The 20,374-nt window shown below is 48.9% G+C and overlaps 1 protein-coding gene across 1 annotated transcript in view; it reads right to left on the bottom strand.

The window, feature by feature from the left end:
• LOC142290693 (high-affinity choline transporter 1-like) overlaps positions 1-20,374 on the bottom strand; it is a 47,084-nt gene that overhangs the window by 24,497 nt on the left and 2,213 nt on the right. The window contains exons 2-4 of the mRNA XM_075334685.1: positions 8,880-8,993; positions 4,205-4,366; positions 3,356-3,504 (exon numbers count right to left, since the gene is read on the bottom strand). Of these exons, the coding sequence (XP_075190800.1) occupies positions 3,356-3,504; positions 4,205-4,366; positions 8,880-8,993 (425 nt within the window). The remainder of the gene's footprint in view (positions 1-3,355; positions 3,505-4,204; positions 4,367-8,879; positions 8,994-20,374) is intronic.

The raw sequence follows: 20,374 nt of genomic DNA, 5'->3' as shown, positions 1-20,374 counted from the left end.
GGTGGAAACCTTTACCTATATGGGATATGTGTAACCATCTATATACAAACACCAGGATGTAAAACCTATGGTACTTTTGTTAGATATCCTTATAACATACAAATGTAATTTAGTGCCTTCTGTGGTCTTTAGCGCCACCTGCTGGTAGTTTACTGTATTAAATGTGGTATTTTAAATCTACTTTGGTCTTCCTACAGAAATTCTTTATTTGATTCTATATATTATCTGTGTGGGACATAAAACTTCCCTGATGTTAGAATGCACATAATAGTTTGATTTGTATCTAAAATTTTCTATGTGCTATTTGTTTGGTCCTTATGTACAAAAATACAATTACTATATACTGCTCCCTATGTACAAGAATATACGGTAACTAGTATAATACTGCTCCTATGTACAAGAATATAACTACTATAATACTGCTCCTATGTACAAGAATATTACTACTATAATACTGCCCCTATGTACAAGAATATAACTACTATAATACCGCCCCTATGTACAAGAATATCACTACTATAATACTGCTCCTATGTACAAGAATATAACTACTATAATACTGCTCCTATGTACAAGAGTATACCTACTATAATACTGCCCCTATGTACAAGAATATAACTACTATAATACTGCCTCTATGTACAAGAATATAACTACTATAAAACTGCCACTATGTACAAGAATATAACTACTATAATACTGCCCCTATGTACAAGAATATAACTACTATAATACTGCCCCTATGTACAGGAATATAACTGCTATAATACTGCCCCTATGTACAAGAATATAACTACTATAATACTGCCCCTATGTACAAGAATATAACTACTATAATACTGCTCCTATGTACAAGAATATAACTACTATAATACTGCTCCTATGTACAAGAATATAACTAGTATAACACTGCCCCCTATGTACAGGAATATAACTGCTATAATACTGCTCCTATGTACAAGAATATAACTAGTATAACACTGCCCCCTATGTACAGGCATATAATTACTATAATACTGCCCCTATGTACAAGAGTATACCTACTATAATACTGCTCCTATGTACAAGAATATAACTACTATAATACTGCCCCTATGTACAAGAATATAACTACTATAATACTGCCCCTATGTACAGGAATATAACTGCTATAATACTGCTCCTATGTACAAGAATATAACTACTATAATACTGCTCCTATGTACAAGAATATAACTACTATAATACTTCTCCTATGTATAAGAATATAACTGCTATAATACTGCTCCTATGTACAAGAATATAACTACTATAATACTGCCCCTATGTACAAAAATATAACTAGTATAACACTGCCCCCTATGTACAGGAATATAATTACTATAATACTGTCCCTATGTACAAGAGTATACCTACTATAATACTGCTCCTATGTACAAGAATATAACTACTATAATACTGCCCCTATGTACAGGAATATAACTGCTATAATACTGCCCCTATGTACAAGAATATAACTACTATAATACTGCCCCTATGTACAAGAATATAACTACTGTAATACTGCTCCTATGTACAAGAATATAACTACTATAATACTGCTCCTATGTACAAGAATATAACTACTATAATACTGATCCTATGTAAAAGAATATCACTACTATAATACTGCACCTATGTACAAGAATATAACTACTATAATACTGCCCCTATGTACAAGAATATAACTACTATAATACTGCTCCTATGTACAAGAATATAACTACTATAATACTGCCCCTATGTACAAAAATATAACTAGTATAACACTGCCCCCTATGTACAGGAATATAATTACTATAATACTGTCCCTATGTACAAGAGTATACCTACTATAATACTGCTCCTATGTACAAGAATATAACTACTATAATACTGCCCCTATGTACAAGAATATAACTACTATAATACTGCCCCTATGTACAGGAATATAACTGCTATAATACTGCTCCTATGTACAAGAATATAACTACTATAATACTGCTCCTATGTACAAGAATATAACTACTATAATACTTCTCCTATGTATAAGAATATAACTGCTATAATACTGCTCCTATGTACAAGAATATAACTACTATAATACTGCCCCTATGTACAAAAATATAACTAGTATAACACTGCCCCCTATGTACAGGAATATAATTACTATAATACTGTCCCTATGTACAAGAGTATACCTACTATAATACTGCTCCTATGTACAAGAATATAACTACTATAATACTGCCCCTATGTACAGGAATATAACTGCTATAATACTGCCCCTATGTACAAGAATATAACTACTATAATACTGCCCCTATGTACAAGAATATAACTACTGTAATACTGCTCCTATGTACAAGAATATAACTACTATAATACTGATCCTATGTAAAAGAATATCACTACTATAATACTGCACCTATGTACAAGAATATAACTACTATAATACTGCCCCTATGTACAAGAATATAACTACTATAATACTGCTCCTATGTACAAGAATATAACTACTATAATACTGCCCCTATGTAAAAGAATATAACTACTATAATACTGCCCCTATGTACAAGAATATAACTACTATAATACTGCTCCTATGTACAAGAATATAACTACTATAATACTGCCCCTATGTAAAAGAATATCACTACTATAATACTGCACCTATGTACAAGAATATAACTACTATAATACTGCCCCTATGTACAAGAATATAACTACTATAATACTGCCCCTATGTACAAGAATATAACTACTATAATACTGCCCCTATGTACAAGAATATAACTACTATAATACTGCCCCTATGTACAAGAATATAACTACTATAATACTGCCCCCTATGTACAAGAATATAACTACTATAATACTGCCCCTATGTACAATAATATAACTACTATAATACTGCTCCTATGTACAAGAATATAACTACTATAATATTGCCCCCTATGTACAAGAATATAACTACTATAATACTGCCTCCTATGTACAAGAATATAACTACTATAATACTACCCCTATGTACAAGAATATCACTACTATAATACTGCCCCCTATGTACAAGAATATAACTACTATAATACTGCCTCCTATGTACAAGAATATAACTACTATAATACTACCCCTATGTACAAGAATATAACTACTATAATACTGCCTCCTATGTACAAGAATATAACTACTATAATACTACCCCTATGTACAAGAATATAACTACTATAATACTGCCTCCTATGTACAAGAATATAACTACTATAATACTACCCCTATGTACAAGAATATCACTACTATAATACTATAATACTGTGCAGTCCAAAAATGAACAATAAAAACTAAAGCTTCTACTTACCAACCCAACTACCATAAATACAAGCTGTATGACATCAGTGTAGGCCACAGAGTAGAAACCACCAAACAATGTATATGTAATGACAATAAAAGCTGATATCAGGATGGACAGGTAATTGTGAATATCCAATATGACGCTGACTGCAGAAGCTGTAATACAGAAGTAACACACAGTATCACTCTATGGGTATCGCAATAACCGTTATCTGTAATATCTGCATGAGTCATGTCTTATTCGAGATCAAGTCAGAGCTTTCTGTCAGCCATTTCCAATGACAACGTGCAGAATTGTGATTGCTGCTCTGGAGTATCATATGGCTGTAACAGTGGAACACTTAAGGATAAGTAATGTGATCTAATATTGCTCAGGTTTTCTTTTTGTGTATTTCATCTGTATTTTAACTGTAGCATCAGATGAGTGATCTAGTCATAAGCATGTATACTCCTTTTTTTGTCTTATGGCTGGCGAACCAGTATAGGTAGCCCAATAATTAGACCACCCTAAAGCAGCTTCACCTTTTTTCAGCATCACCATATTGTGCCTAACGTCTGACAGCCTGGAAGTCAGAAGTTACATTACAAGCTCTTAATACAAGTCTATGAGAGCCAGAACGAGGCTCTCATAGACTTGTACTGAGTTGTGATCTTCGGTGCGCTCCATGAAACACTGGTCACAAGTCACCTGAGACTGACCGGAGCGACGGAGGTAGAAGATGAAGACGCCAGAAGGTGAGTATAAGACAGGGGGCAGGGGACTTAGATTTAAAGCGCTACATCAGCGGTGCAATAAAAAGAAATGCTAGACTGGTGCTTTAACATACAACAAAACATTAAATAACTCTAGAGAAACACTTAACTAAAGATGCCAGGATGGCAGCAAACCAGCAAACATCTGCTATGAGCGCCGGGATGAAGAGGAGGAACGTCATGGAGTTCCCATAGGCTTCCTGCAGAGGGTCCATCATTGTCAAGTATTTCTTTGATCTCATTGGGGTTACAAAAAAGATGGCACCTAAAGGAAAGAACAGCAAAGTAACACAGTAAGATCTTACGTGCAGGGTCCTCTCTCCTGTAGAGTGTCAGCTCTTATGTGCAGGGTCCTCTCTCCTGTAGAGTGTCAGCTCTTATGTGCAGGGTCCTCTCTCCTGTAGAGTGTCAGCTCTTATGTGCAGGGTCCTCTCTCCTGTAGAGTGTCAGCTCTTATGTGCAGGGTCCTCTCTCCTGTAGAGTGTCAGCTCTTATGTGCAGGGTCCTCTCTCCTGTAGAGTGTCAGCTCTTATGTGCAGGGTCCTCTCTCCTGTAGAGTGTCAGCTCTTATGTGCCGGGTCCTCTCTCCTGTAGAGTGTCAGCTCTTATGTGCAAGGTCCTCTCTGCTGTAGAGTGTCAGCTCTTATGTGCAAGGTCCTCTCTGCTGTAGAGTGTCAGCTCTTATTTGCAGGGTCCTCTCTCCTGTAGTGTCACCTCTTATGTGCAGGGTCCTCTCTCCTGTAGTGTCAGCTCTTATGTGCAGGGTCCTCTCTCCTGTAGAGTGTCAGCTCTTATGTGCAGGGTCCTCTCTCCTGTAGAGTGTCAGCTCTTATGTGCAAGGTCCTCTCTGCTGTAGAGTGTTAGCTCTTATGTGCAGGGTCCTCTCTCCTGTAGAGTGTCAGCTCTTATGTGCAAGGTCCTCTCTGCTGTAGAGTGTCAGCTCTTATGTGCAGGGTCCTCTCTCCTGTAGTGTCAGCTCTTATGTGCAGGGTCCTCTCTCCTGTATAGTGTCAGCTCTTATGTGCAAGGTCCTCTCTCCTGTAGAGTGTCAGCTCTTATTTGCAGAGTCCTCTCTCCTGTAGTGTCACCTCTTATGTGCAGGGTCCTCTCTCCTGTAGTGTCAGCTCTTATGTGCAGGGTCCTCTCTCCTGTAGAGTGTCAGCTCTTATGTGCAGGGTCCTCTCTCCTGTAGTGTCAGCTCTTATGTGCAGGGTCCTCTCTCCTGTAGAGTGTCAGCTCTTATGTGCAGGGTCCTCTCTCCTGTAGTGTCAGCTCTTATGTGCAGGGTCCTCTCTCCTGTAGAGTGTCAGCTCTTATGTGCAGGGTCCTCTCTCCTGTAGAGTGCCAGCTCTTATGTGCAGGGTCCTCTCTCCTGTAGAGTGTCAGCTCTTATGTGCAGGGTCCTATCTCCTGTAGAGTGTCAGCTCTTATGTGCAGGGTCCTCTCTCCTGTAGAGTGTCAGCTCTTATGTGCAGGGACCTCTCTCCTGTAGAGTGTTAGCTCTTATGTGCAGGGTCCTCTCTCCTGTAGTGTCAGCTCTTATGTGCAGGGTCCTCTCTCCTGTAGTGTCAGCTCTTATGTGCAGGGTCCGCTCTCCTGTAGAGTGTCAGCTCTTATGTGCAGGGTCCTCTCTCCTGTAGTGTCAGCTCTTATGTGCAGGGTCCTCTCTCCTGTAGAGTGTCAGCTCTTATGTGCAAGGTCCTCTCTCCTGTAGAGTGTTAGCTCTTATGTGCAGGGTCCTCTCTCCTGTAGAGTGTCAGCTCTTATGTGCAGGGTCCTCTCTCCTGTAGAGTGTTAGCTCTTATGTGCAGGGTCCTCTCTCCTGTAGTGTCAGCTCTTATGTGCAGGGTCCTCTCTCCTGTAGAGTGTCAGCTCTTATGTGCAGGGTCCTCTCTCCTGTAGAGTGTCAGCTCTTATGTGCAGGGTCCTCTCTCCTGTAGAGTGTCAGCTCTTATGTGCAGGGTCCTCTCTCCTGTAGAGTGTCAGCTCTTATGTGCGGAGTCCTCTCTCCTGTAGAGTGTCAGCTCTTATGTGCAGGGTCCTCTCTCCTGTAGTGTCAGCTCTTATGTGCAGGGTCCTCTCTCCTGTAGAGTGTCAGCTCTTATGTGCAGGGTCCTCTCTCCTGTAGAGTGTCAGCTCTTATGTGCAGGGTCCTCTCTCCTGTATAGTGTCAGCTCTTATGTGCAGGGTCCTCTCTCCTGTAGTGTCAGCTCTTATGTGCAGGGTCCTCTCTTCTGTAGTGTTACCTCTTATGTGCAGGGTCCTCTCTCCTGTAGTGTCAGCTCTTATGTGCAGGGTCCTCTCTCCTGTAGAGTGTCAGCTCTTATGTGCAGGATCCTCTCTACTGTAGAGTGTCAGCTCTTATGTGCAGGGTCCTCTCTCCTGTAGAGTGTCAGCTCTTATGTGCCGGGTCCTCTCTCCTGTAGAGTGTCAGCTCTTATGTGCAGGGTCCTCTCTCCTGTAGAGTGTCAGCTCTTATGTGCGGAGTCCTCTCTCCTGTAGAGTGTCAGCTCTTATGTGCAGGGTCCTCTCTCCTGTAGTGTCAGCTCTTATGTGCAGGGTCCTCTCTCCTGTAGAGTGTCAGCTCTTATGTGCAGGGTCCTCTCTCCTGTAGAGTGTCAGCTCTTATGTGCCGGGTCCTCTCTCCTGTAGAGTGTCAGCTCTTATGTGCAGGGTCCTATCTCCTGTAGAGTGCCAGCTCTTATGTGCAGGGTCCTCTCTCCTGTACAGTGTCAGCTCTTATGTGCAGGGTCCTCTCTCCTGTAGTGTCAGCTCTTATGTGCAGTGTCCTCTCTCCTGTAGAGTGTCAGCTCTTATGTGCAGGGTCCTCTCTCCTGTAGAGTGTCAGCTCTTATGTGCAGGGTCCTCTCTCCTGTAGAGTGTCAGCTCTTATGTGCAGGGTCCTCTCTCCTGTAGAGTGTCAGCTCTTATGTGCAGGGTCCTCTCTCCTGTAGTGTCAGCTCTATGTGCAGGGTCCTCTCTCCTGTAGTGTCAGCTCTATGTGCAGGGTCCTCTCTCCTGTAGAGTGTCAGCTCTTATGTGCAGGGTCCTCTCTCCTGTAGAGTGTCAGCTCTTATGTGCAGGGTCCTCTCTCCTGTAGTGTCAGCTCTTATGTGCAGGGTCCTCTCTCCTGTAGTGTCAGCTCTTATGTCCTCTCCTTTTGTCTTATTATATGTTCATTTCTTTGTAGTTTTACTAGTTTGTTACTTTCTCAATGGTATGATATATTGGTGTGATACAAATAAAATGCTTCCACCTTAGGCTGCTGTCACAATGCATTTTGTCTGCCATTCAAAATGGGACTCGGACGTTTGCGCTGATGGGGCCATTGACTATAGTGGAGTCACCGTCTGCTCTGTCGTGCACCATTTTCAGGTGTATACGCCTACTGGAGGTGGTCACCCAGACGCAGTCTACCACTCCAATAGGTGTATTTGTGATGCCCTGGCAAAACCAGGTAGTCACAGTTAGGCCCTGCATAACACTGTTCCCTCATTAGGAAACACACAGCCAACCAGAAACCCTAGTCACCCCCCCCTTAGGGAAAGATAGACACAACAGTGGGCGTGACCATGCGGTCTGGACACGCCCACCCAGGGGTTTAGACAGCCCGGGGCGGGAAAACAGTTAGTTAAGGTTTGGAGTTCAGTTTGGAGAGGAGTGTGGGCTGGAACTAAGTGTAGCTCCAGCAGGAAAGTTCAAGTTGGACGGTGCCAGGGTAGGAGCCCTGGTGCCACTGGCTAGGAGGCAGACGGTGGTCTCCGTCAGCAGGAGACAGGAAGATGGCTCGGTGGAACGGAGGTGGACCGGGACAGGGTTGTAGCCCGCTGGTACCGACATGGGGAACCGACCTGGAAACCGTGCACAAAGGGGGGGGGTACTCGGACCCTGAAACCAGGACCAGAATCAAGTGGCACTGGTTAATTAACCGATTGAGGCCAGGACTAGAGGTCCTGTCCCACCCAAAGTCCCTCATAGAAGACAACAGCCCACCGATTATGGATAAGAGGTCACCGCCAGGGCCATACATCCCACGGGCCAGCGTCTGCGGGCACAGCTCTTTAGGCCACATCCATCCGGGAGCGGACTCCTGAGTATCACACTAGGAAAGTCCACCTTACACACAGCAGTGCAGGAAAAGGATAGAGACCACCAGCCGGGTGGTGGACCAGAACGAAACCGGACGCGGCATCGGCCACCATCACCTTGGTTTACCAGAGACTTGTGTGTTTTACTAACAGTGAGTAGACCAGCATCCCCTGCACCGAGCCACCGGGTCCCGGGGCTACCATCCCTACCCACGGAGGGGTTAACAACTTGCTGCACAACATCTCCCCATGTGCCCCGTAACAGCAGCGGTGGTGTCCCACCTCACCACACCCCGTGGGTGTTGTCACTATCTTACTACGGCCTATCCCGTATATCTACGTCCCCCCATTTATTTGCCGTGTCCGCGAGACTCCCGGGTCCGGAGACCCTCGAGCCACCACCCCCGAAGGCCTGGACTCGAGCAGCGCCGGCTGCTGGCACAGGGGCGGCACATATGCACCCAAAAATGAAGCAAGACAAAACTCACGGTGACTCCATCTGCACCACTATAGTCAATGCCCTCAACAGTGCATACATCCGAATCCCATTTTGGAGGGTTCCGGATGTAAGCCCTGGCGGGACCACTGAACAAGGGCCAAAATGCAGTGTGAACGCACCCTTAGTGTGTTTCTCTATTATTGACTTATTCTTGCCAGGCAATTTCATGGAGGTTATATGTTGTCTATTACCTAAAATTAATCCTATGGCAAATCCCAAAGGAGCTTGAAGCCATACCAGTCCTCGTCCAGGAAGGTAGACGATCTCTGCGGATCCATTAATATACGCACCTCCAACCCAAGTAGCTGAAAAAGTAAAATTTCCACATTGATTTGGAGATTATTAGAATCTTAATCATTATTCTATTATTATGATCTCTTTAACTCTTTATTTGGAGTTTTTTGAGCTGTAACATCAAAGATAAGGAAAAAAGTTTATAATAACTTGCTTTCATACCACATGTGGTACTATACTGTATACGCTGACTTATGGATATGTATAACATACTCCCTGAAAATCACGCACGTTTTTCACGGACGTGTCAAAGGTGCGTATTGTCCTCCGTGTGCTGTGTTTATCCGTAATAACACACGGAGAACGGGAACTTTCTGCTCACCTGTCCCTGGCGTTGCTGTCCGTGGTGCTGATCTATGGTCTCCAGTCCTACCAACTCCCCGCTGCTGCTGCTTCCAGCCCACAGTGGAGTGAATATGCAATGAGTATAATGAGCAGGGGTCGGAAGCAAGTGACAGCAGCGGCAGAGACAGCAGGGCTGGAGAAGGTGAGTATAAAAATACTTTTTATTTCACAGACACGTGTGTTTTCTCCGGTGCGTGGCGTGTCACACGGATCACATCAATGCGGTCCGTGTGCGGTCGGTGTGACACCCGTGATGCCGGAGAAAAACAGACATGTCTACGTGTGGAGCACACGGGCACACGTATGCTCCACACGTACATACGGTCCATGGCAAAACACGGACCTGAGCACAGACCCATTGATTTTAATGGGTCTACGTGTGCCCGTGTCTCCGGCACGTGAGGAAACGGACCAAACACTTACTGGAGACACGGACGTGTGAAGGAGGCCGAAAGCAAATTTGGTTATTTCAGAACTGAGGTTTAGACCTGAACATAAATACAGAATCCAAACAAATTCTGATCTTAGATCAGACCCTTCAAAAAATATAGACCTCAGTCCAATACTTATATATTCAGCCATCCAAATCGCATACTGCGGAAAACTCAAAAGTGTTTTTGGACCTCAGCGCGGACCCTGCAGTTGTGTATCTCTATTTTAGGTGTCGCTAAACACACTATTCTGATGCCAGGAGTTGTAGTATCTATGATTCATATATAACTTCCCAAAATAAATTCAGATTACAGTCTGACTCAAAAAAACAATACAAATCCCTGACCAGACCCCTTGTCATTATGTACCTGCAGGATAGTGAGGGACAGAGGGTTCCTATACTTTCGTTCATGCTAGGGGACCCTAGATTATCCCTGACCTCCAGATTACCTCTAATAATAGAGAAGCCAGATTCTCATGCCTTACTATTCTCCTGACCAGAACTAAACTGTTCCCCAAAGAATAAAGGGGCAGGAATGAGATGGTAACATAGATTAAGACAGACAGGAGAAAACCAAAACTCCGACACATAGCAAACCCCCAGGAACAAACAGTAAGAAACTAAGGAGAAAAGCAAGAGAAGTAAAGTTGCAACCAATGGGACAATGTGGCGCCCCTGACCTGGTCAGGCACCACTGAGTACTGCACCCATGCTGGGGACGGTACAAAACAGGTAATCCAGAAGGCTGACCGAGGTGTGACTACACAGGCGCATAGTGATCAGGTCTCACACATGTACCTTTGGGAGGACCCCTGGGGATCCCAGGAGGGGGCGAAGCCGGTGCAAAGCCTCCATCTCCACTCAAGGGGTGTGGTAGAGAGCCTGGTTGCTAGGTGGCGTAGGCAGGCACAAAGGGAAAAGGGGAAGAGAGAGCAGTCTGAAGCAGAGTGTGGAGGAGTGAGGAGCATGGAAGTGGAGCTCAGACAGGAGCAGCAGCGCAGGTCCCACGAGTGAGCCGGTTTAGTGTGCAGCTCAGGAAGAGCAGAAGCAGACCCTGGAGCTGTTGCAGTCTAACAGCGTCCGCGCAGTGACTACCGACGGGGGAGAACGGTCACCTAGTAGTGCTACCCGAAATCCACACACAGCTAAAGAGAGAGCAACGGAGTGGGAAGTAAGGAGACTGCCAGGGAGTTACCAGGCCCAAACGGGTAGCAGGTCCCAGTGCGGAGATAGATCCAGCTTTCTTCTGTCAAACCTGCTTGAGGGGGCACTTCACACCCCCAAGACCACACTACAGAGTCCGCAGCCACGTAGCCACAGTTAGGGCCCATAGTTCACAGGAGGCAAGCTGCCGGAGTGTCCTGGTCCAGGCTACAAGAAAACGGGCCAAAACGAAGGGGAGAGAGGCACCAGCAACTTCCCTGGGTGACCCCCATAGGGACTAAAAGTCGGGGTTACCCCAAAACGTAAAGGGCTAAGGAAGGCGAGTCGGTAGCCACCCTCATCAGTCAGCCTGAAGGACACCTGGTTCCAGCCTGGTTCATCCCAGCTACGCCCGGGTTACTCACCCTGCCATCTTCAGTGAGTAAAACCCCTGAAAGACATTCTGCTTGTGTTGAGTTATTCTGCGCCTTGTGGTTCTACACACCTACACAGGGCCCTGGGGCTTGCCTCACTCTCAGGAGGCTATTACAACTGACTGCACCCACCATCAGCCCCAGGCATCCCTTAATCTGCAGTGGCGGTCCCCACTGACCGCAATTCTGAGAGTGGCGTCACGACAATCCTAAATAGAAGATCTCCTACCTGTGACAAGATCCAGCTGCGTGGAGTCCCTGAAGGTAATGCACCGACACAACACTGGAGGGGCTTCACATCTGGCGTCACGAACAGGATAAGGACTAGACCTGTTCAGACAGGTGACCATGTGCCTGGGCGGTCCGCTTGAAAAATTGGAAGCGCCGCCATATTGCCACCATGAAAAGCGCGCTGAAAAACAACAGCAGCCCGCGCTGGGAGAAGTTACCGCCCACGAAGAGGTGTGGCTACCCAGAGATCCCCTGCAGAGTCCTGACCTCGCAAGTGAAGAGAGCGGAGGCGTTCAGAGACGTCGGGACAGAAAGGGAGCCATAAGCCTGCTGCTGGGAGAGGAGTTGCAGGAAGTGAAGGAATTGGCACTTCGGCTGCAAGAAGAAGTCAGAAGTCTGCTGCTGAGAGAAGACCTGGAGAGCAGCGACGGCGCGGTGAAGATGGCGTCTGAAGATAGGAGCCCAGAGCCGGGTTCCGCTGCCTGGTGGGCCCGGGAGCTTGCCCAGTTCAGTGACCGGCTGGAGGCGAGACTCGTGCAACAGATCCGAGAGGGACGTGCGGAGCTTCTGGAGATGGCTGCGGCGGTTCAGGCCTACGAGGGGAGAGCCACGCGACGAGTGCCAGACCGAGCGACGACGACTCAGACCCCGATGGTGCCACCGATGGGTGAGTCCAGTGTTGCCCTTGCCAGCGCGAGTGCCCCGACCCCTGCTGCCACGCCCGCGGTCCCTGAAGAGGCGCCCGGCGACGCTGAACCAGGCCGCAACCACGCCAGGTGCGGCCCGCCAACCCCAGGCCGCCGCAGCGATGCCCTGCCCGGCCCGCAAAGATCCGGCTGCCGCCGCAACCCTCATCCACGCCGCAGGTGTGACGCTGACCCAGGCCGCCACCATGCTAGGCCCGGCCCGCCAAGACCCCACCGCAGCAGCGACGCTCGTCCGCGCCGCAAGTGAGGTGCTGAACCAGGCCGCAGCCACGTCAGGTGCGGCCCGCCAAGCCCAGATCGCTGCAGCGACGTCCAGCCCAGCCTGCACAGATCCCATCGCAGCTGCGACGCCAATCCAGGCCGCCGCAGCGATGCCCTGCTCGGCCCGCCAAGAACCGGCCACAGTAGCGATGCCCGCTAAGACTCCAGCTGCGACCCTGATTGAAACTGCGACGCTGATCCAGGCCGCCGCCATGCCAGGTGCGGCCCATAAAGACAAGATTGTACAAGTATTTACCCCGGCCTGCAAGGCCAGAGCAGACACCGCTCCCCAGTCCAAGGAAGTCCCTGCTAGGAAGTCCCTGCTGGGAGAGGACCCCGAATACTGGAAGCTGAAGGCTGACCTAGAGGCCCAGTTCCCACAGGAGATGGTGGACCGGTATCTGCTCCCTCCGCACGCCCCCAGGAAAACTCTGGAAATATCCACGCCAAAGAGTCCACCGCCCTGGCCAGCTGATGAACACCCATCCCCAGCGCTGCCACCACAGGAGTGCTCAGAAGAACTAAGGGGGAGAGGAGGCCAGGAAGCTGAGGAGCTGACCCCGGAGCCATCAGCAGTGGATCCATGCCCAGAGCCAGAGATGTTGCCATATTCCCGCTGGGATGAAGAGAGCCCGACACCCTCCACTGAGGAAGATTTGTCCAGGTGCATCACCTGGGAGTCTGCAAGCAGTGAAGTAGCAGCCCAGCAGAATCCAGCCCGCAAGACACGGCGCCGCAGCAGAACAAAGTTTTCCCCTGCACCGCAATCTCCGGATAGAAAAGATGAAGTAACAGCCAGAGACTTGGAAGAGAAACGGTCTTTAAGGAGAGCTAAATCCCAGGTCAGAGGCCCACTTTGTCGAGGAGTTGTGGAAGACTTCAGTTTGAAGAGTGGATATGGTTTCATAGTTGCACCTGGTATGAAAGAAGGCATCTTTGTGAACAGAAGGGATGTTAGAGCCCATTTGCCTAGAGGACATCCAGGAAGAAACTTACAGATGGGAGATACAGTGGAATTCACAATGCATCAAGGAGAAAGAGGATGGTATGCACTCGACGTTACGCCATGTACCAGAGATCCCTACAGAAACAAAGAAGAAGAGGAAAGAAAAGATAAAGAACCCATTGATGAGACCACAACAGATGATGACAGAGATGGAGAAAGCAACAGGTGCCGCAGCCCTACAGGCCCAAGCCCTGGTGAGGAGGAATCTATGTAGAGAAAAGTAAAGTACAGCAAGTTAAAGTTTTGAAAAGTTTGCAACGTTAATGTTTAAGAAATGTGCCCACATGAACTAGTGTGAGAAACCCATGAACCTTAAGGCTATGAACTGGCTATAGCCACAAACTCTCGCAGTGTACATAGTTACCCCAGAGGTACCACCACCAGAGCCAGCCTGTTTAGGGGCCTGGCTCGCCTGCAACCAGGGAGCACGCCTGTTTATGGGGCCTGGCTCACCTGCAACCAGAGAGCATGCCTGTTTATGGGGCCTGGCTCTCCACCACAAAGAAGGTACCTGGTCAGCACCAACAGTGGAGGCCGCCTCTACATCCTGTCAGAAGAGGCTGAAGGCGCGGCTCCACCCGGCCAGGTATACCCTGAAACCACCAGACCATGAAAGCCGCCTCTACATCCTGCCAGAAGTGGCTCAAGGCGTGGCCAACGTGAGAGGGTTTTGGGTGGGTTAACGGACTTGTGGGTGGAGGGTGGTGATGTATGGTACCTGGTGGTTTTAAAACGTTTTACCATGTTTTAATGTTTTATGCATTTTAAAATGTTGTCTTGCAGCCCGAGGACGTGCTGGTGATAACTAAGGGGGAATGTGGCGCCCCTGACCTGGTCAGGCACCACTGAGTACTGCACCCATGCTGGGGACGGTACAAAACAGGTAATCCAGAAGGCTGACCGAGGTGTGACTACACAGGCGCATAGTGATCAGGTCTCACACATGTACCTTTGGGAGGACCCCTGGGGATCCCAGGAGGGGGCGAAGCCGGTGCAAAGCCTCCATCTCCACTCAAGGGGTGTGGTAGAGAGCCTGGTTGCTAGGTGGCGTAGGCAGGCACAAAGGGAAAAGGGGAAGAGAGAGCAGTCTGAAGCAGAGTGTGGAGGAGTGAGGAGCATGGAAGTGGAGCTCAGACAGGAGCAGCAGCGCAGTTCCCACGAGTGAGCCGGTTTAGTGTGCAGCTCAGGAAGAGCAGAAGCAGACCCTGGAGCTGTTGCAGTCTAACAGCGTCCGCGCAGTGACTACCGACGGGGGAGAACGGTCACCTAGTAGTGCTACCCGAAATCCACACACAGCTAAAGAGAGAGCAACGGAGTGGGAAGTAAGGAGACTGCCAGGGAGTTACCAGGCCCAAACGGGTAGCAGGTCCCAGTGCGGAGATAGATCCAGCTTTCTTCTGTCAAACCTGCTTGAGGGGGCACTTCACACCCCCAAGACCACACTACAGAGTCCGCAGCCACGTAGCCACAGTTAGGGCCCATAGTTCACAGGAGGCAAGCTGCCGAGTGTCCTGGTCCAGGCTACAAGCAAACGGGCCAAAACGAAGGGGAGAGAGGCACCAGCAACTTCCCTGGGTGACCCCCATAGGGACTAAAAGTCGGGCTTACCCCAAAACGTAAAGGGCTAAGGAAGGCGAGTCGGTAGCCACCCTCATCAGTCAGCCTGAAGGACACCTGGTTCCAGCCTGGTTCATCCCAGCTACGCCCGGGTTACTCACCCTGCCATCTTCAGTGAGTAAAACCCCTGAAAGACATTCTGCTTGTGTTGAGTTATTCTGCGCCTTGTGGTTCTACACACCTACACAGGGCCCTGGGGCTTGCCTCACTCTCAGGAGGCTATTACAACTGACTGCACCCACCATCAGCCCCAGGCATCCCTTAATCTGCAGTGGCGGTCCCCACTGACCGCAATTCTGAGAGTGGCGTCACGACAATCCTAAATAGAAGATCTCCTACCTGTGACAAGATCCAGCTGCGTGGAGTCCCTGAAGGTAATGCACCGACACAACACTGGAGGGGCTTCACAACAACAAGGATTTAAGGGTACTTTACACGCTGCAATATCGCTATCGATATCGCTAGCGAGCGTACCCGCCCCCGTCAGCTGTGCGTCACTGGGCAAATCGCTGCCCGTGGCGCACAACATTGCTAACACCCGTCACACGGATTTACCTGCCTAGCGACGTCGCTGTGACCGGCAAACTGCCTCCTTTCTAAGGGGGCGTTTCGTTCGGCGTCACAGCGGCGTCAATAAGCGGCTGCCCAATAGCAGAGGAGGGGCGGAGATGAGTGAGCGGAACATGCCGCCCACCTCCTTCCTTGCCGGTGGACACAGGTAAGGAGATGTTCGTTGCTCCTGCGGTGTCACACGTAGCGATGTGTGACGCTGCAGGAATGACGAACAACATCGTACCTGCAACAGCAACGATATTTTGAAAAGGAGGGACGTGTCAACGATCAACGATTTTTGGCCTTTTTGCGATCATTGAATGTCGCTCCTTGGTTTCACATGCTGCAATGTGCTAACGACACCGGATGTGCGTCACTAACGACGTGACCCCGACGATATATCGTTAGCGATGTCGCAGCGTGTAAAGCACCCTTTACACCATAACTGCTCACAGCAATAAGGAACCATCATTTAGTCTGGATCACAACACTTCACCAGACCAGTATAGAGAAGCTATAGCTGGCATTAAAGGAAGTGTCCAGTTAGCATATATAGGAGGGGATCGAGTGTGACTGGTTCGTCCACAGCATGTGATCAAAGGAAACTAACAAGCAGCCCAGCAGAGATTGATCCTTGCTAGCCTGCCTATGAACTATAAGTCTATGGGTCGATACCTTAAGCCTGCTTTACACCTTACAATTAAGCATACGATAATGTATGCAATGTGACACGCCTCCATCGTATGTGCGACACGTTCAGTTTGTTTACCGTGTCGCACAAACGATTATTTGCCGTCACACGTACTTACCGTTCCATACGACCTCGATGTGGGCGGCGAACATCCACTTCCTGGAGTGGAAGGGACATTCGGCGTCACAGCGACGTCACACGGCAGCCGGCCAATAGAAGCGGAGGGGCGGAGATGAGCGGGACGTAAACATCCCGCCCACCTCCTTCCTTCCGCATTGCCGGCGGGAGCCGCGGGACTCAGGTTAAGATCTGTTCATCGTTCCTGGGGTGTCAAACACTGCGATGTGTGCAGCCTCGGGAACATTGAACAACCCGACGTGCAATTTTTAGCAAATGAACGACAAGTATGCGATGAACGGTTTTACGTTCAATCGCAATCGCACGCAGCTGTCACACACAACTACGTCACTAACGATGCCGGATGTGCGTCACTTATGACGTGACCCTGCCGACACATCGTTAGTTATGTTGTAGCTTTACACGCTGCAATGTATCTTACAATGTGTCGGCGGGGTCACGTCGTAAGTGACGTACATCCGGCATCGTAAGGTACATTGTAGTGTGTGACAGGTACGTGAGATTGTGAATGAACGGTAAAACGTTCATTGCACGCACGTTGTTAATTCCTCATGAATTGAACGTCAGGTTGTTCATCGTACCCGGGGTAGCACACATCGCAATGTGTGACACCCCGGGAATGATGAACAAATCTTACCTGCGTCCTGCGGCTCCCGGCCAGCAATGCGGAAGGAAGGAGGTGGGCGTGATGTTTACTTCCCGCTCATCTCCGCCCCGCCGCTTCTATTGGCCGGCTGCCGCGTGACGTCGATGTGATGCCGAACGTCCCTCCCACTCCAGGAAGTGGACGTTTGCCGCTCACATCGAGGTCGTATGACTGGGTAAGTACGTGTGACGGGGGTTAATCGTTCGTGCGGCACATTCAACAAAATTGAACGTGCCGCACATACATGGGGGCGGGTACGATCGCATAGGATATGGCAACCGTACGCACTGTGAGGGTATACAGCTACCTCCTAAGGCTACAGACCCAAGGGCCAGCGCCTGCGGGCAAACGGGCTCCTCCGGCATCCATACACCGGGGAGCAGACTACCGTTGGGGACCCATCGTAGTCAAACAAGTACACAAAGGTGCAGGGAAAGACAGCTGCCTTCACCTGTCCGGGGAGAGACACTGCAGCCGGCTGCGGGACCCATCCATCCAGCTGTTTGGTTTACCGAGGACTTTGTGCATCTCTTACTGAGTGAGTACACCCGTGCCATCCGGCACCGCGCCGTGCTGTCCCTGCAACCCTGCACCTCACCAACCCTGCCTCCCCGTCACTCCATCGGGCCCCGGGACCACCGACCCCTACCCACGGAGGGGGAAAACAACATCCCAGCTGCTCTCTACCATCGCTCCCGGGATCCCCGTCACAAGCAGCGGTGGTGCCCATCTTCACCACAACCCGTGGGTGGCGTCACGGACTAAATCCCCCAAACCAACCACCCTTTTCACACACGGGCGAGGAGCGCCGCTCGAGTCTCCGGATCCGGCCCACCGCTCGAGCCACCGAGCAGCAGCTGCAGCAGCGCCGGACCCGAGCGTTGGCGAGCGCAGCAGCGGCGTCCTCCCCGCCCGCAACAGAATCGTAACATGTAAAGCAGGCTTTAGTCTGCCTGCACTGATTACAGATAACAGAGAAGTCAGAAGGCAGGGTGCCAGATTCTATAGTCTTCACAGATCCTGATGCTGCTATGACAGTCTGCGATGTTTTTAAAACCTCCTTGTTACACCCCTCAAAAATTACAAACCACAGATCACACCCCTAAAGAAATTAAGGTCCTTGACTGGATCCAAAAAACTCCAGTTTCAAAAACTTGTACTTTCCTTTATTCTTCCAATAACATCATTTCCCAAGTATCAGTAGTTGCTAATTAACTACTTAACAATTGCTGTTATTGGAAGAATTTAAAAGAATAAAGGAAAGTATAGGTTTTTGAAGCTGGAGCTTCTTTGCATTATTGGATATGTGCCGGCTGTAGCATCTCCATGCTCCAAACTGCCTCCTAGTGATACTAACGGTGAGTTGGACATTTTTCCTTTGTTGTATCCTTGACTGGACCCTGAAATTAACACAAACCCAATTTAGGCCCTGTGCGCACGCTGCGGATTTACCGCGAATTTTACAGCGGTTTTACAGCAGATTTGCTGCAGAAAATGTGTCTATCATTGCTGCAGTCATTCCCCAGCAAATCCTATGGTTATAAAAATATGCTGTGCGCACACTGCATTTTTTTATACCTGCGGATTTACCTGCGGAATTTCCTCTGCGGAATTAATGAGCATGTCACTTCTTTGCCGTAGGCACCTGCGTTTTTTGCCATAGATAATGGTAAAAACCCGCAGGGACCAACCTGCGGAAAAACTGCAGCAAATCCGTGGCAAATCCGCGATAAAACTGGATGCAGATTTCGTTGCAGTTTTGGTGCGTTTTTTTACCGCAGGTGCGGGATTCTTTCAGAGGGTCTGGTTTTCCTTAAGAAATAGTCAATTTCTAGTGCGTACATGGCCATAAAGTCTAAAATAAACTTGATCAACAGACCAGACATCAAATTACCGGATTTTTGGGACTATAAGATGCACTTTTTATCCCCCCAAATCTTGGGGGAAAGTGGGGGGTGCGTCTAATGGTCTGAATGTGGCTGCGGGGAAAGAGGGTGCTGCGGAGGAGCGGGTCATTGGCGGCACGAGCAGACTGTAGCAGCACCTGCCGTGACCATGTGGACCCGCTCATTTAATATGCTCGCCCATCATCCCGCCCATCATCTCTCAGCGCTGAAGCCGGCGCTGACAGGTGGGCGGGATGATGGGCGAGGGATAAACAGCCGGTCTACTTGATCACCCTTGGCAACTACAGCCTTGAGTGATCATGTGCGGCTGTATTCACTGCCTCCCGCGCATCATCATCAGGGGTGCAGTGCATCAGTATACTCACCGGCCATGATCCCTGCAGCACCGCGATCTCCTCATGTCTGTGCCGGCGGCGGCTGTGTGCGGAGACTAGTGGTGCGCACAGCGATGACGTCTTCGCTGTGCGCACGTGTCCACACGCAGCCGCCGCCGGCACAGACAGGAGGACATCGCGATGCTGCAGAGATCGTGGCCAGTGAGTATACTGATGCTGCAAGGATCGTGGCCGGCTCCATACTCCAGTGCTGCTGCTGACACAGACAGGAGGAGGAGCGATGCTGCAGGGAGTGAGGTAAGGTGAGTATGAACATTTTTTTTTTTATGTGTCACAGGATGCGGACCGTATACCAGGATGGGGGTATATAGCAGGATGGGGGTATATAGCAGGATGGGGGTATATAGCAGGATGGGGGTATATAGCAGGACGAGGGCATATAGCAGGATGGGGGTATATAGCAGGATGGGGGTATATTATGAACAGGATGGGGTAAATTATGAGCAGGGTGGGGGTATATTATGAGCAGGATGGGAGTATATAGCAGGATGGAGGTATATAGCAGGATGGGGGTATATAGCAAGATGGGGATATATATCAGGATGGGGGTATATAGCAGGATGGGAGTATATGAGCAGGATGGGGGTATATAGCAGGATGGGGGTATATAGCAGGATGGGGCCATATGCCAGGATGGAGGTATATAGCAGGATGCGGCCATATGCCAGTATGTAGCAGGATGTGGCCATATGCCAGGATGACGGTATATAGCAGGATCTGGGCTATACCAGGATGAGGGACATATACTGTATATTCAAGGCAGGAGGATCATTACCAGGATGGGGTACCTTAGTAGAGAATTTGGGGACATTACCCCCATAACAGTGTCAGCAGCAGGTCCTCGCCCCATAAGTGTGTCATGATCATATTTTTTGCTTAAAATTTT

This window comes from Anomaloglossus baeobatrachus, chromosome 2 (genome assembly GCF_048569485.1).
Source record: "Anomaloglossus baeobatrachus isolate aAnoBae1 chromosome 2, aAnoBae1.hap1, whole genome shotgun sequence".
In the NCBI taxonomy this organism is placed as follows: domain Eukaryota; kingdom Metazoa; phylum Chordata; class Amphibia; order Anura; family Aromobatidae; genus Anomaloglossus; species Anomaloglossus baeobatrachus.
This window is presented reverse-complemented; position numbering and strand designations above follow the sequence as displayed.